The 17,199-nt window shown below is 45.3% G+C and overlaps 1 protein-coding gene across 4 annotated transcripts in view; it reads right to left on the bottom strand.

Annotated features, from left to right (window-relative positions):
* Pgant35A (polypeptide N-acetylgalactosaminyltransferase 35A) overlaps positions 1–12,509 on the bottom strand; it is a 36,274-nt gene extending 23,765 nt beyond the window's left edge. The window contains exons 1-2 of one of the 4 annotated variants that reach the window (XM_069316063.1): positions 12,408–12,509; positions 10,216–10,526 (exon numbers count right to left, since the gene is read on the bottom strand). In XM_069316063.1, coding sequence (XP_069172164.1) covers positions 10,216–10,257 — 42 coding nt within the window. In that variant the 5' untranslated portion in view covers positions 10,258–10,526; positions 12,408–12,509. Of the gene's footprint in view, positions 1–1,505; positions 2,379–3,251; positions 3,350–8,781; positions 8,857–10,215; positions 10,527–12,407 lie in introns of those variants that run through there. The other 3 variants (XM_069316066.1, XM_069316064.1, XM_069316065.1) reach the window with 3 other exon arrangements.
* Between the last annotated feature and the right edge of the window lie 4,690 nt (positions 12,510–17,199).

The raw sequence follows: 17,199 nt of genomic DNA on the forward strand, positions 1-17,199 counted from the left end.
CAGGAAAAAGAGAAAAAAAGTTAGATATGTATACAGATTAGTAAATGTAAAGACTAAACAAAATGTACTGACATGCTTTAAACAATGTCTGGAAAACATACAGGAGCTGGTAGGTTGAAATGAAGAAAACAAAAAGGTCGTGCTAAATGGTAACGAATCTGAATGGAGAAATGTGGTAAGTGGGGTGCCACAGGGGTTCATTTTGGGGCCTACCCTTTTTTATCATATACATCAATGACATAGATGAGAATATTAAAGACATTAAATTTGCAGATGACAAAGATTTATGGTAAAGTGGGAATGATAATATTGAAGCCTTACAAAGAGATCTACATGAACTCCACAAATCGTCAGAAGGTTGGCAAATGCTTTTTAATATTGACAAAGGCAAGACCATGAATGTGAGGTATAACGACCCATGCCACAACTACCAAATTAATAGCACTACATTACAGCACATTGATGAAGAAAAGGACCTTGGAGTAAAACTCAAGCACTCAATGAAAGTTGCACAACAGGTGGGAGCAGCATTCAGAGAAACTAACCAAACCCTGGGAATAATCAAGCGTACTTTTGCCTTGAAGGAAAAGAATGTAATGATTCAACTGTATAAATCACTGGTGAGCCCCCATTTAGATTACTGTATCCAAGCATGGAGACCTCATTTTCAGAATGATATAGCTGCTCTGGAGAAAGTGCAACACTGGGCAACAAAAGTTATTCCAGAATCTCTCATCAAGAATGGTTGAAGGCCACAGGGCTAACACTGCAAACCAGGGCAGATCTCATTGAAACTTAAAATACTGAACAAGTTGTATATATACTGTATATGTTTTATTTATAAATATACACTGTACTGTATATACAAAAACTCTTACATTGTTGTTGGGCCACTAGCATGCATAGCATTTTGGGCAGATCCTTTATCCTAATTTTCTTTGGAATATGAACTGCCAAATCATTTAACCAGGTACCCATTCACTACTGGGTGAACAGAGGCTATAGTTAACGATTGGCACCCAGTCAATTCTTCCTTGGCCAGGATATGAACCCAGGCCAAATCGCTCACGAAGCGCCGGGCAAGTGCTTTACCATTGCGCTACAGGGACTGCTTAGAGGATATTGATCCCAGACAATTTCTTCAAAAGGTCAAATGTAACACAAACAAGGAGCAATGGTTTCAAGCTCAACAAGCCACAATGTAGGACTGAAAACATAAGTTTTTTCACCCATAGGGTTATATACCCATGGAACTGCCTACCTGCCAAAGCCATAAATGCCAAAACTATGTTGTGTTTTATAATCTACCTGAAAAATATCAAGGCAAAAGAGGAGAGGGGGGACCTTTGACAAGCCGCTGGCTTCCTGTCCTTGTTGTGGCCACTAGGGTTAGTGGCCCTCAGATAAATCAGGAAACAACTCATTGTAGACTTATCAAGTACAGTAATGTTGTAAACATTAACAAAAAGTAGCACAATATTATTCACTCAAGACAAATAACTTACACCTTGATGGATTGCTTCAACAACTTGCGTCAAACTGTCATGTCTCCTCTTCTACAGTGGTCACATCCAATGTACCCTTTGAAATAAAGTTAACAAACAGCTGCTCCAACCAATACAGTACCAGGATACTGTTAAAAGAAACCGAGTCAGGCCTGCTAGCTAGTGCTTAACCAGGACCTTAAGGTTGAAATTCATTTTGTGTCAATCATCAATGATCAGATGATTGCATCAGACGAAAAGATTCATTGTCCAACTGCTTCCATCATGCCACAGGGATCGAATCTGGGATATTTCATCTGTGACTTGACTGCCCTTCAACCTGCACAACAGGATGCTACTGTGGAATATACACTGTAGAGTACTGGTTTTCCCTTAAAATAATATAAATTACAAATACTGTATATCTGTGAATCACATTTGTGACTTGTGCCATAATGGAAGCTTTCTAGACTAGATATTGAACTACCATATATCCTAAATACTCTAGTGTCCCATGGGTCTGTAAGCTAATAAAACAAAATCCCATGGGTAAATGTCCACTGTATTCACACTCCTTAGGAGAGGCTGCTTGTACATTAGATGTTTACTCTTTACACAATATTGTTGTTGTTGTGAAGGAACTGGCAAGTTTCAAGAATAAAAACTAAACTGGGAACTAATGTACAGAAAAAGAACAAAGCCAAGCTGCAAAATAATCAATGTGCAGTTCACCCAGACATGTGACCACTTCTGGCACGGTAGGCCTCCTCTAGTAGACGAAGACATTCCTCAGCTACCCTGGTGGAGCAAGTTGCACCATACCCCTGGGGCACACCTCCAGCCTCCTCACCATACCCCTGGGGCACACCTCCAGCCTCCTCACCATACCCCTGGGGCACACCTCCAGCCTCCTCACCATACCCCTGGGGCACACCTCCAGCCTCCTCACCATACCCCTGGGGCACACCTCCAGCCTCCTCACCATACCCCTGGGGCACACCTCCAGCCTCCTCACCATACCCCTGGGGCACACCTCCAGCCTCCTCACCATACCCCTGGGGCACACCTCCAGCCTCCTCACCATACCCCTGGGGCACACCTCCAGCCTCCTCACCATACCCCTGGGGCACACCTCCAGCCTCCTCACCATACCCCTGGGGCACACCTCCAGCCTCCTCACCATACCCCTGGGGCACACCTCCAGCCTCCTCACCATACCCCTGGGGCACACCTCCAGCCTCCTCACCATACCCCTGGGCCCCACCTCATCTCACCATACCCCTGGGGCCCACCTCCAGCCTCCTCACCATACCCCTGGGGCACACCTCCAGCCTCCTCACCGTACCCCTGGGTCCCACCTCCAGCCTCCTCACCATACCCCTGGGGCACACCTCCAGCCTCCTCACCGTACCCCTGGGTCCCACCTCCAGCCTCCTCACCATACCCCTGGGGCATGCCTCCAGCCTCCTCACCATACCCCTGGGAACTGGAGCCAGGAAATCACCAAGCTTCAAGTTTGAACAATGAGCCCCACTTCTCGTTGCGAGCGACGTCGTTTTTTACGTCTGCATTATTATTAAATAAATATTATCTCTCAATACCACCTTACACGACCGTTTAAAAGGCGCCAGAGCTGTGCGCTTTCTCCTAAACAGGTCGGTCTCCAGCAATACTCAGCTCTATAACATTGTCTTAATCAACTAATGGCTTTAAATATTAGCGTGTAAGTTAACGTGAGCAGCTAAAGTGATTCTTAATGTAACTTGCAGGCGAAACAGTGCGAGGAGACATGAATGAGAGCAACAACACTCCGCCTCACGCAACATCCCCGTCACTAACGCGACCAAAACATTGCAGCAGCAGGGTTGCCACCGCCAACTTGCTCAAAGTAGCGACCTGACGCTCTAAAAGTAGCGAATTTGTAATCAAAGTAGCCCAATTTTTTTTTTAGTGATTGATACGGGTTTCAAAGTAATGTATTTTGATATATAGAGTACACTACACGATGTTAAATGTTTTATTAATATTATTTCTGCACACACACACATACACAATATTATATATATATATATATATATATATATATATATATATATATATATATATATATATATATATATATATATATATATATATATATATATATATATATATATATATATATATAGGCTTTGTCTATTATTACAGGACGAATAGACTCAAGATGGTGCAAACAATACAACTGCAATAATTCATTGGATTATTTGCAATGTTTGCAACTAGACTGTAGTTGCACACTTCATTGATTTTTTGCCGCCAGAGGTGGATAGTTTATTAAGTATCCCTTATTCAACCACAGAGTGGTAGTTTATTGTGCACCCCGAATCCCGACCAGTTGTGTAAGCAGACCCCGACCAGTTGTGTAAGCAGACCCCGACCAGTTGTGTAAGCAGACCCCGACCAGTTGTGTAAGCAGACCCCGACCAGTTGTGTAAGCAGACCCCGACCAGTTGTGTAAGCAGACCCCGACCAGTTGTGCAAGCAGACCTCGACCAGTTGTGTAACCGCAAGCCTAGCATGAACGACCCGAACAAAACCTCTGAAGCACAACTCTGCACGAATCGAAGCCCGACCATGCACAACCCGAAGCCCCAGTGACACCCCCGGAGCCCGACCAGTTAAGTAACCGGAGCCCGACCAGTTATTTAACCGGAGCCCGACCAGTTATTTAACCGGAGCCCGACCAGTTGTGTAACCAAAGCCCGACCAGTTGTGTAACCAAAGCCCGACCAGTTGTGTAACAGGACCTCGACCAGTTGTGTAACCGCAAGCCTAGCATGAACGACCCGAACAAAACCTCCGAAGCACAACTATGCACGAATCGAAGCCCGACCATGCACAACCCGAAGCCCCAGTAACACCCCCGGAGCCCGACCAGTTAAGTAACCGGAGCCCGACCAGTTATTTAACCGGAGCCCGACCAGTTATTTAACCGGAGCCCGACCAGTTGTGTAACCAAAGCCCGACCAGTTATGTAACCGGACCTCGACCAGTTGTGTAACCGCAAGCCTAGCATGAACGACCCGAACAAAACCTCCGAAGCACAACTATGCACGAATCGAAGCCCGACCATGCACAACCCGAAGCCCCAGTAACACCCCCGGAGCCCGACCAGTTAAGTAACCGGAGCCCGACCAGTTGTGTAACCGAAACCCGACCAGTTGTGTGACCAGACCCCGACCAGTTGTGTAACCGAAAGCCTAGCATGAACGACCCGAACAAAACCTCCGAAGCACAACTATGCACGAATCGAAGCCCGACCATGCACAACCCGAAGCCCCAGTGACACCCCCGGAGCCCGACCAGTTAAGTAACTGGAGCCCGACCAGTTGTGTAACCAAAGCCCGACCAGTTGTGTAACCGGACCCCGACCAGTTGTGTAGCCAAAGCCCGACCATTTGTGTAACCGAAACCCGACCAGTTGTGTGACCAGACCCCGACCAGTTGTGTAACCGAAAGCCTAGCATGAACGACCCGAACAAAACCTCCGAAGCACAACTATGCACGAATCGAAGCCCGACTATGCACAACCCGAAGCCCCAGTGACACCCCCGGAGCCCGACCAGTTGTGTAACCAAAGCCCGACTAGTTTTGTAACTGGACCCCGACCAGTTGTGTAACTGCAAGCCTAGCATGAACGACCCGAACAAAACCTCAACTATGCACGAACCGAAGCCCGACCATGCACAACCCGAAGCCCCAGTGACACCCCCGGAGCCCGACCAGTTAAGTAACCGGAGCCCGACCAGTTGTGTAACCGAAACCCGACCAGTTGTGTGACCAGACCCCGACCAGTTGTGTAACCGAAAGCCTAGCATGAACGACCCGAACAAAACCTCCGAAGCACAACTATGCACGAATCGAAGCCCGACCATGCACAACCCGAAGCCCCAGTGACACCCCCGGAGCCCGACCAGTTAAGTAACTGGAGCCCGACCAGTTGTGTAACCAAAGCCCGACCAGTTGTGTAACCGGACCCCGACCAGTTGTGTAGCCAAAGCCCGACCATTTGTGTAACCGAAACCCGACCAGTTGTGTGACCAGACCCCGACCAGTTGTGTAACCGAAAGCCTAGCATGAACGACCCGAACAAAACCTCCGAAGCACAACTATGCACGAATCGAAGCCCGACTATGCACAACCCGAAGCCCCAGTGACACCCCCGGAGCCCGACCAGTTGTGTAACCAAAGCCCGACTAGTTTTGTAACTGGACCCCGACCAGTTGTGTAACTGCAAGCCTAGCATGAACGACCCGAACAAAACCTCAACTATGCACGAACCGAAGCCCGACCATGCACAACCCGAAGCCCCAGTGACACCCCCGGAGCCCGACCAGTTAAGTAACCGGAGCCCGACCAGTTGTGTAACCGAAGCCCGACCAGTTGTGTGACCAGACCCCGACCAGTTGTGTAATCAACAGCTTAACATGAACGACCCGAACATAACCTCTGAAGCACAACTATGCACGAACCGAAGCCCGACCATGCACAACCCGAAGCCCCAGTGACACCCCCGGAGCCCGACCAGTTAAGTAACCGGAGCCCGACCAGTTGTGTAACCAAAGCCCGACCAGTTGTGTAACCGGACCCCGACCAGTTGTGTAACCAAAGCCCGACCAGTTGTGTAACTGGACCCCGACCAGTTGTGTAACTGCAAGCCTAGCATGAACGACCCGAACAAAACCTCTGAAGCACAACTATGCACGAACCGAAGCCCGACCATGCACAACCCGAAGCCCCAGTGACACCCCCGGAGCCCGACCAGTTAAGTAACCGGAGCCCGACCAGTTGTGTAACCGAAGCCCGACCAGTTGTGTGACCAGACCCCGACCAGTTGTGTAATCAAAAGCTTAACATGAACGACCCGAACAAAACCTCTGAAGCACAACTATGCACGAACCGAAGCCCGACCATGCACAACCCGAAGCCCCAGTGACACCCCCGGAGCCCGACCAGTTAAGTAACCGGAGCCCGACCAGTTGTGTAACCGAAGCCCGACCAGTTGTGTAACCAGACCCCGACCAGTTGTGTAACCAGACCCCGACCAGTTGTGTAACCGCAAGCCTAGCATGAACGAACCGAACAAAACACCTGAAGTACAACCATGCAAGTACAGAATCCCGACAATGCACAGCCCGAAGCCCAAGTGACATCCCCATAGCCTGAACAGTTATGTAACCGGAGCCCAACCAGTTGTGTAACTTGACCCCGACCAGTTGTGTAACCGAAGCCCGACCAGTTGTGTAACCGGACCCCGACCAGTTATTTAACCGGAGCCCAACCAGTTATTTAACCGCAAGCCTAGCATGAACGAACCGGAGCCCGACCATGAACAACTAGAAGCCAACAAGTCACGCCCCCGGAGCCCAACCAGTTGTGTAATCGGAAGCCTAACAAGTAAATCTCTCACCCAACCCCCACCAGTGTGCTAAGTAGGGTGCCAAAAAGGTCCATTTAGGGGCCCACCCTTTTTGTCATGTACATCAATGACATAGATGAGAATATTACAAACCAAATCAAATTTGCAGATGACACTAAGATCTATGGTAAAATGGTAAGTGAAAGCCATATTGAAACCTTACAAAGAGATCTACATGAACTCCACAAATGGTCAGATGACTTTTTAATGTCGATAAATGCAAGACCTTGCATGTGGGGGCATAATCCACGTCACTACCAAACTGACAGCACTACCTTTCAACAGATGAAGAAAAGCACCTTGGAGTCAGAATCCATCACGTGAGGCATAGTAATACACAACACAACTACCAAATCATCAACATTATCTTGGCGTCAGAATCCACCTATCACTGACAAACAGCCCCAGAGCGGCTGGGGAGGCAGCAAGTGGCAGTAAAAAATCAAACCAAACCCTGGGAATAATCATGCGTGTCTTTACTTTCAAGGAAAAGAAAGTAGACCTTCAATTGTGTAAGGTTCTGGTGCGCCCCCCACATGAATTATTGCATCCAGGCATGGAGACCTCATCTTCAGAAAGACATAGCTGCTCTGGAGCCATGTCTTACCAGAGCTATGGAGCTATGTCTTACGACAAAAATCATACCAGAGTTTAGTCATATCTCTCTTATCAGGAACGTATCAGGACTAACACTGCAAACCAGGAATGACAGGGCGGACCTCATAGAACCCTTTAAAATATAGTACTGAACAATTTAGAGGATGTCGATCAGGACAATGTCTTCAAAAGGTCAGATGTTACACGAACAAGGAGCAACGGGTTCACACTCAACAAGCCAGAATGTTGAACAGGAAACAGATGCTTTTTTACCTATAGGGTTGTAAACCCGTGGAACCGCCTACCCGCCGAAGCCGTAAACGCCAAAACTCTGCTGGGTTTTAAAATACAGCTAAAAAGATCAGGACAAATGGGGAAGGGGGGGACCTTTGACAAGCCGCCGGCTTATTGTCCTCATCGAGGCCACTAGTGTTAGTGGCCCTCTGGTAAATTCAGTTCCTGAAGGGGATGGCCCCGCTCCTTCCCGTTGGGAAGGAGCGGGAGGGAGCGGACCTTCTCCTTCCCGTTCATCTATTCCAGTATTTGTACACTGGACAGTCGCTTGTCACTAAACTTGGTTTTTAAACTATTAACTTGATGAAATAATATTACCTTATACGAAAGAATAATTCTGAATTCGCACTGCAATAAAATTGACGAACGCGGGTCGGACGCCGCGTAGGCGAGCCTGGCCTGAGGACAGGCAACTGTAAATGCTTCACCCTCCACATACTTCAAGTGCAAATAATTGCCAACAGAACCTAAATGCCGAACCTACTATACGCCTAATTAAACATAGAATATAAAATTAATTTATACACGATAAAAACTATTTTTAATACACAGTACATGAAAGTCGATTATAAATGCATCTTGGGAGGTGGAGGCGGAGGTCGACCGCTGCGTTAACGAGCCTAGCCTGACGACGGGGTGGTTTAACACTCTGGGGGAGTGTATTCTAAATAATATCCTACCTCATATAATGTTGGCAAATCATGATCCTCAAAATCTTCAACAATATCCGAGAGGGGACAGACTATTTAGCATTAGTGGAATACAAACATTTAAACACGACAGAACCCGGATGAAAGAAACAACGATCCTCGGAGACATTTCAAAAACTCAATGCTATAATAGCGAGCAAATGTATAATGTATTAAGCATTAGGTGGAGGTAGACTGTATACTCATGTGTACCTCCCAACTGCTCAGATAGCAAAAAAAAAAAAATTATCAGCCTTACCTACACGGGAGCGACATGCTTACGCCGCCGCTGCTTCCTGACTACTGACCCGTCAATGACCCGTTAGCGACCAACCGACCCCAGAGACCCCCTGCCTAAAATTATTTGAACGCCATATTGAAATTCTTAGCGTATAGCGCCAGGAGTGTGTAAATTAATATTTATATGCATTATAGACCTTTCTAAAGTAATTTATAGATCTGAATAGCATATATTGTCTAACAAACGAATTATTAAAGTTAATATTTTAATTATGCCAGATACAAATCTCAACGCACACAAAAAGATTCATTAGCGGATTTTTTTTATTTTTTTTTATTTATATATATAAAAAGAGTTCTTAAATTCTTGTAAAGTCACTAGCATGCATATAGCGTTTCGAGTAAGTCCTTAATCCTAATTTTTTCCAAGGCATACGACCCGCCAAATCGTTTAACAACCTATTCTCTGCTGGATGAGCAGTTAAGGATCGTCGCCCGGTCAGTCCTTCCCGGCCGGCAGGTCAAAGCGTTTATCCACAACTTGTAACTATGCGCACCATAGTACAAAGAGGGCCGTTCTAAGCCATTAGAGCTTAGCACAGTGCACAGTTACAAACCCATTAAGATTTCAACTTAGATTCAACAGAGCAGAAGAAGTTGTTAAACACGTATGGCAAAATCTTACTGAAGCGACCATACGAGTCATACATACTCATACTCCGCCCAAGTAAAACAGAAACAAGCAACACTTAGTGGGCCAGCCAGAGGCTTAGGGCCCGCAGGAATATCCCTGCAGAAAAAAAACATCTGAGAAGCCAATGAACCAATGTGTTCGCAATAGAATGTTCTAGAAGAACATATGTATAATGTCACACAAGGATGCGTTAGACCGGCACCAAATAAAAAACCTACGTCGATTACACTCGTCGTGTCAACAATACAATAGTCTTACCACGAAGATACAATACAATGCCGTTCTCCCAAATAGGCTATTAGAGAAAACGGAAAATTTTCATGGCAAACATGTTCATACTATCCCCAAGGTCTATCGGATAAGAATTGGATTTTATAGAAATATTTGTTCATCGGTCGCGTAAACACGTCTGCTCGCATTCAAGAGAAAAATACCGGTCGGTCAAAGACGACCGCGGAACGCGAAAGTGTTTTAAGATTAAGGACCTGCCGGAAACGTTAAGCGTACTAGTGGTTTTACAAGAATGTATAACAACTCTTGTCTATATTTATTATATACAAATAAATAAAAATGTGGAGAACTCGGACATACTACTAGCTCGATGGTGCGATTCCAAATGGCACCCTGTCAAGTGACACATGTTTCTCCTTAATACATCCTCCAACTCGACCATGTTACCTTCAAAACTTATTTTCTTGTGAGTCTTACCTTCATGTAAATTTTATTTTCATGTAAATCTTACCTTCATATAAATCTTACCTTCATATAAATCAGCCTCATATGCTTATTCTTCAAAGCCATTTTGCACACGAGATAAAATATTCAATTGTGGTGCAGTGAAAATTTTGTTGATTGGTTGGTTGGCGTGGTCAGTCACTGGGACACGGTGGGTGTGGCTAAGGGCGTGGTCAGTTACTGCGGGTGTGGCTAAATTAAGGACATGATCAGCCACTGTGGGTGTAGCTAAGGGCGTCGTCAGCCACTGCGGGTGTGGCTCAGGGCGTATAGTCAGCCACTGTGGATGTGGTCGGCAACTGACACAAGTGTGGCTCCTCAACTTCCGTCAGCTTCTGTAACCAAAGAAAATAAAAATCAAACATTACGTCTTCCACCAAGAAGCAGAGCACTTTACAAATTCAGTGCGCGGTCCCACCACTCGGTGGAGCGTCAAGTGCCACAACCACTACACTTAGTGGTCATAGAGCCATAACTATCTTGTAATGTGAGGTAATGATGCGTAGTGTAGCTCACATCATGTGGCCACTAGCACAGCAGCTGGGGGTGTCAACACTCCTGATGTAGACACACTTGGTTATACCAGTGGGAAGAGATATTCAGAGAGTTGTACACTATTTCTCGTTATGCATACGCTTAGTTTGAGTGGTGTGTAGCACCATAGCCCGTGCTACTTGGAACTTTTTGTTCCACATAGCGTATCTTAAACAACAACAACAATCTGTGTATAAGTGTAGTACCCTGGCCGAGAGCTGTCAGTGTAGGTGGGTGTAGGTGTAATAACCTGCCGTAAAGTAGCCAGTAGGTGGGTCGAGATGTAGTAACGTAACGGAAAATTGACTGTAGGTGGGTACAGGTGTAGTGACCTGACGTAAGAGTTAACAGTAGGTGGGGTGCAGGTGTAGTTACCCGACAGAGTTGAGAGTAGAATGTGTGTAGGGGCAGTAACGTGACGGAGAGTTACCAGTAGGTGGGTGTAGGGGCAGTAACGTGAAGAAATGTTACCAGCAGGTGGGTGTAGGTACAGTAACGTGACGGAGAGTTACCAGTAGGTGGGTGTAGGTGCAGTAACGTGACGGAGGAGTAGGTGGGTGGGTGTAGGTGCAGTAGCCTGGAGGGTGGCATTGTCTAGCGAGCATTGTTGGCTGCTCCTGTTAACAAAACAAATATTGCACAGAAACAAAAATTCAGAAATAAGAGTCACTGCCAGGCGAGCCAAGTATGACGGTCAGTGGACGGTGCTCTCATTATATTTTTGCACCAATCCAAGGTTATAATCCATTCCCTCTTTAAGAACAAATCCTTTGGTTAACACATCAGTTTTATCATGCACTCCTAATTCCCCGATGGAATTAGGAAATCTGTCTACTGAAAACAGACTCTTAATTCCGTAATTTTGATTTTATGATGCATGTGCCTCGCTTCATACATAAGTGTTTTATAAGTATGCATTGATAAGTGCAGTGATAAGTCACATTGAATGTGTCAATGTTGGACACACACCAATACACGTTTGGGCGCAAGGCATGTATTAAATATTTTGGCCTGAAGAGTGGAAGCCCAGTTATTGATACACTCCCCACACAGACTAGGAGTCAACCCTTGTCATCACAACTACACTTGAGGCAGTACCGAGAACGTGGTGTAGGGAACCATTAGCCTAAGTGGTCTGGGAGGTGGAGGGCTCTACTTGCACACCATTGAGTAGTTTCATTGTACTTTGCTTCAAGTCGAAGCATGGGTTGATCTTGAATTATCTCCTTGGCTGGGAAGGGAGGGACAGTAATTTGGAGAGAGGTGATCTCCCAGCATGCAGTGAAGTGCCTTTGTCTTCTTCTCTTGAAAAATATGAATTTGATACAGAGTTCAATTGCAGTTTTAGTAATGTATTTTACTTATGTATTGTCCTTCGAAAATGAGGGCGCTTGTGCAGGCCTGCCAAGAGTAATTTACCTACAAATCTCTCGACCCCGAAGGAAAGGAAGCAAGAAGCTGTACCAAGTTAATATAGGTTGTCAAACAACAGAGTGGATATGCATTATACAATCATCGACTTTACAAAACCACGTCACTGGCTATAGGCAAGCCAATATCATCATAAAATAGGTCTTCCTGAACATATTCCTTATTATGTACAAACAAGCTCGCATATCTACCCCTCTATGATAATGAATACGTTCCCACAAAAATATACCTTAGAATAAAATTATGTCTACCTTGGGTTGGGATCGTAGCGAAGGTGAAGGCTGACGAAGCAGCGTTGGCACACCCTCCCGCCACGACGGTCACACCCACACTGACGCATCACCAGACATCAGGAGTTACCTCACTCTACGTCAGTGTTCTTACTCTGACACACTGAAATCAGTTCAATTAGTTTATTATGATCCCCATGCACATTCTGTGGAAGGAGGGTGGGCGGGAAGGTTACAAAGTCACATAATACATTCTGAAATTGGACTACAATGCTCCAAAGTTAAACAATTTGCATTTGTTTAACAAATACAAATTGTCTAACTTTAGGGTGTTAGGGAATTGCCGGCTATGACAGTTCCCCTACACCCACCAGTCACCCTGAAAAGTTTAATGAGGCTAGCCTCAGGCTTCTGGTCTCCAGCCTTGGATAGAGAAATATAGTTAATAATTGTAATCATCAGTGTTAGGATCTTAATATTACTTCTTTCTTGTACAATATAAATGTATAATGTGCTTGAAATTAGATAAGCTAATTAAATAATTGCGCAACCATTTTATGAACACATTGTTTTAAAGTTATATAAATACAATCACTTGTACATATATGAATACATACAAATAGACACCCAACCCTCAACTGAAAATGAAGAAACGTCGTCGCTTATTTATTTTCAAATTTATGGGATGGGTGTCTAAATTTTCAGTCACATTATTGTGACTTACTGTCTGCAAGTATAATTAAATTCAAATTTTCAATATCTTGCTGAGAGGACTTGGAGCGCTAATCAGTATGAAGCAAGAGACCAGCAACACCACTAACTGGTGTACGACAAGGTCCGCTACTCATCACACCATGGTCCCTCTAGTGTTTATGTGTGTTGGAAACGGGGAGCACGGTTTAGCTGTGGTAAACAATAGTGTGGCAAACATTAAAACGGGACGCCGGTTGGCAAAGAAGATGGCGTGCATTGGCGTTAGAGATACAATTGCAGTTTTAGTGCCCTAGTTATTGTCACCGCTAAATTCACAACAAAAGTTTACACCGTAGAACTTTGAATTAGATTATGAAGGCTGGAGAGGGCTACTTTTACTCTTACCTTAGAGCTTACCTTAGGGCACAGTTTATATTTTATCAGATGTTCTAGCCTATTCGAGCTGAAGCTGCATGATTTTGCTGAATGAAAAGTACCCACTAGGCTTTCCTTTTCTGTATTTCCATAACTACTGACTTACATAATACAGTTTGCATATAATTTTATATTTGCAATCTCAATTATACAGACATTTATCTAAAGTGCAAATCACAATTATCGTGTAAACGAAGCATATGACAAACAGCAATTAGTACATCTCCATTGTTTAGTAACAAGCTATTATTCTATGACAAACATCTCCACTGTAATACCGACTTTATTTATAACTTGATTCCATATATTTATGCAAGCAGTATAGTTGCCTTTTATGAATACAACACAAAGTTATGATGCTTTTCATAAGACTCGTTTGTCCTCTCCACATGCACTAACATTAGTTTCCAGATTACTGTATCCAGTACTCTGCTAAGGAATGCTGTGTAAGAAAGTGATTCGAAGTGACTCAGACATGAAGCCTGTCTTTAACTGTATTCACGAGTGCAGACCAACTGAGTATATTCTTCCATTATCGTAACAACCACGCAAGCTGTGGTGGTGATGGTGGTGGTGGGGGAGTAATGATAGGTGTGTGTGTGGGAGAGATTAGGAAGGGGGGGTTTGGGAGAGGGGGAAGTGGAATGGGTGGGTTTAAGGAAAGCGTTGGTTGGTGAATGGAAGCGGCTATTGAGTAAATAGGTAACGGAAAGGCAAGTGGAAGGGGTAAATAGGTGGCATGGGCTGGCGGGTGTGTGTGGGGAAGGGTGTTGGGAGCGTGGGAGGGGGGGGGGGACTCCAGGTGTGGATTTAACAATCTAGCAAGGAAGTTACTGGCGCCTGAACCCCGTGCCGGAAGTCGACTCTCCTGATTACACAACATTAATTTAACTTCTTCCTAGTCCGCTGCTTCCCAACTGCCTCCCCCGGAGGAGGGCAGTCACTCCCACCCCTCCACCAGATGATGGAGGAGGGCAGTCACTCCCACCCCTCCACCACATGATGGAGGAGGGCAGTCACTCCCACCCCTCCACCAGATGATGGAGGAGGGCAGTCACTCCCACCCCTCCACTAGATGATGGAGGAGGGCAGTCACTCCCACCCCTCCACCAGATGATGGAGGAGGGCAGTCACTCCCACCCCTCCACCAGATGATGGAGGAGGGCAGTCACTCCCACCCCTCCACCAGATGATGGAGGAGGGCAGTCACTCCCACCCCTCCACCAGATGATGAAGGAGGGCAGTCACTCCCACCCCTCCACCAGATGATGGAGGAGGGCAGTCACTCCCACCCCTCCACCAGATGATGGAGGAGGGCAGTCACTCCCACCCCTCCACCAGATGATGGAGGAGGGCAGTCACTCCCACCCCTCCACCAGATGATGGAGGAGGGCAGTCACTCCCACCCCTCCACCACATGATGGAGGAGGGCAGTCACTCCCACCCCTCCACCACATGATGGAGGGGTGGGAGTGTAAACTACTACAATAAACTACCACTTACAGGATGAGTATGGGGTGCACAATAAACTACTACTCACAGGATGAGTATGGGGTGCACAATAAACTACTACTCACAGGATGAGTATGGGGTGCACAATAAACTGATTGATTGATTGATGAAGATTAAGGCACCCAAAAGGTGGCACGGCATGAATAGCCCGTAAGTGGTGGCCCTTTTGAGCCATTACCAGTATCAAGAGCTGATACTGGAGATCTGTGGAGGTGCGACTGCACCCTGCGTGACGGGAGATGTCTCCCGTCTGGACCAAATGGTTGTTGTTGTTGTTATTTTAGATTCAGCAACTCAGAACAATAAGTTCTAGTAGCACGGGCTATGGTGAGCCCGTAAATGGAGGCTCTTTGGAGCCATTATCTGTATCAGTGGCTGATACTAGAGATGTGGCGATGGATGGGGGTCTTCATGATGGTTTTCAGGCTGGAGGGCTGGCTATACCAGTTATGGAGCTGGTGGGGTTAGTGTAGACCTCTAGGTTTTCCGTTTTTTCTTTGCCTGCGACTTTGGCTGAGCAGTGCTGTCGTTGGAGTTAGGCGACATGGCCTCCTGAGGATGTCTTGGACCGTGTAGGTGTCGTGAACCGCTATCGCACAATAAACAATGTGTCACTGGTAGTAAGAATAAAAGCAAAATCGAGCAGTGAGCGAGCACTGTGCCTGTCACCTCGGGGGATAGGCCGACTGAGGCTTCCTGGAGAGAATGAGGATCAGTTCACAAGGAGGCGTTTAAGTCCCCATGGCACATATGAACAATAAATAAATGCTGGACCATAAACAAACGAGTTCATGCATTTGTTATATAAATATAAACGATCACTGAATTAATTTGTCCTAACGTGGTTTCTTTAGTACATCAACGAGGAAAATTTTGATTGTACACACACACACACACACACACACACACACATATATATATATATATATATATATATATATATATATATATATATATATATATATATATATATATATATATATATATATATATATATATATATTTCGTAGGTATCACAATATCCAGAGTCAGTATGAGTACAAGAATAAGGCATGTCAACACTAGCTCCCTCAGTGTGTCTATGGCACCAACTGCTCTCACAACTATAATATACAAATATATAACTTATAATAGGATTTAACAAGGTAATCTTACTGTAATGAGCGTTCGGGATATTGCTGGCTTCAGATAGGCGCGGACACGGTTATTGCAAGAAGCATGAACGGCGGTGGGGCGCTCCTCCGTTACTGACAGCTACAGAGGTTCGGGACTCTTGTGTTGTCTCCCGTTCTCTACGCTTCCTCCTCTCTCTTCCCGTCACCTCCACCTGTCTCACATGATAGATTGCATTAGGTTATTTTACGTTTGGTTAGGTTAGACAAGGGCATGTTACATATTGTAAAGATAGGTTAGATTATAATGCATTACATAAGGTTAGGTTAGGTTAGGATTTGTTTTACCGTTAGAAAATGACGGTTAGGTGTTGTATGGCTAGGTTAGATTATAATAGAGCGCTTTAGGTTAGGATAAGTTTGGTTAGAAGAAGTCAGGTTAGATGTTGTATGGCTAGGTTACATTATCAAGTTCAAGTATGTTTATTAAGACAAGAAAAAAAATACATCTCAAAGGGATAGAGTAGCTTAGGCTACTTGTACCCCCTCTACTTCAAAGTCCCTAAAGAGGCGCACGAATTCAGTGAGTTCAAATACACAAATCACAATACAAGAATCCTATTTAACATTGCAGGTTAATATAGTAAGCACAGCATATAAGTGTTACACTCTTGGGGCAAAATTCTTGTAGTTCCTAAGTATAATGTCTATCATACCATTATCACACATCCAAACAATTTGGTGTAGTACACTGCTTACTTTCTCATTTCTATAGTTATCAATAAGTTGACACTAATACATAATGTTCTAAGGTGTGGGCGTGCGGCATACTACATAATTTACTCTTATCTTTATCACCGACATCAACACTGTATTGCCAGATATATTTGTATCCTAATCTTAATCTCATGTAAATTGAGGTTACATTTGATAAGGTAACGTTAGGTTGTCAGTTCTGTTCCCAGTAGTAAACATTCCTTTACAGCTGGTAGCGCTGCTGGGACAGCTGGCACAGCTGGCAGCGCTGCTGGGACAGCTGGCAGCGCTGCTGGGACAGCTGG

Source organism: Procambarus clarkii, chromosome 82, assembly GCF_040958095.1.
Source record: "Procambarus clarkii isolate CNS0578487 chromosome 82, FALCON_Pclarkii_2.0, whole genome shotgun sequence".
NCBI lineage: Eukaryota > Metazoa > Arthropoda > Malacostraca > Decapoda > Cambaridae > Procambarus > Procambarus clarkii.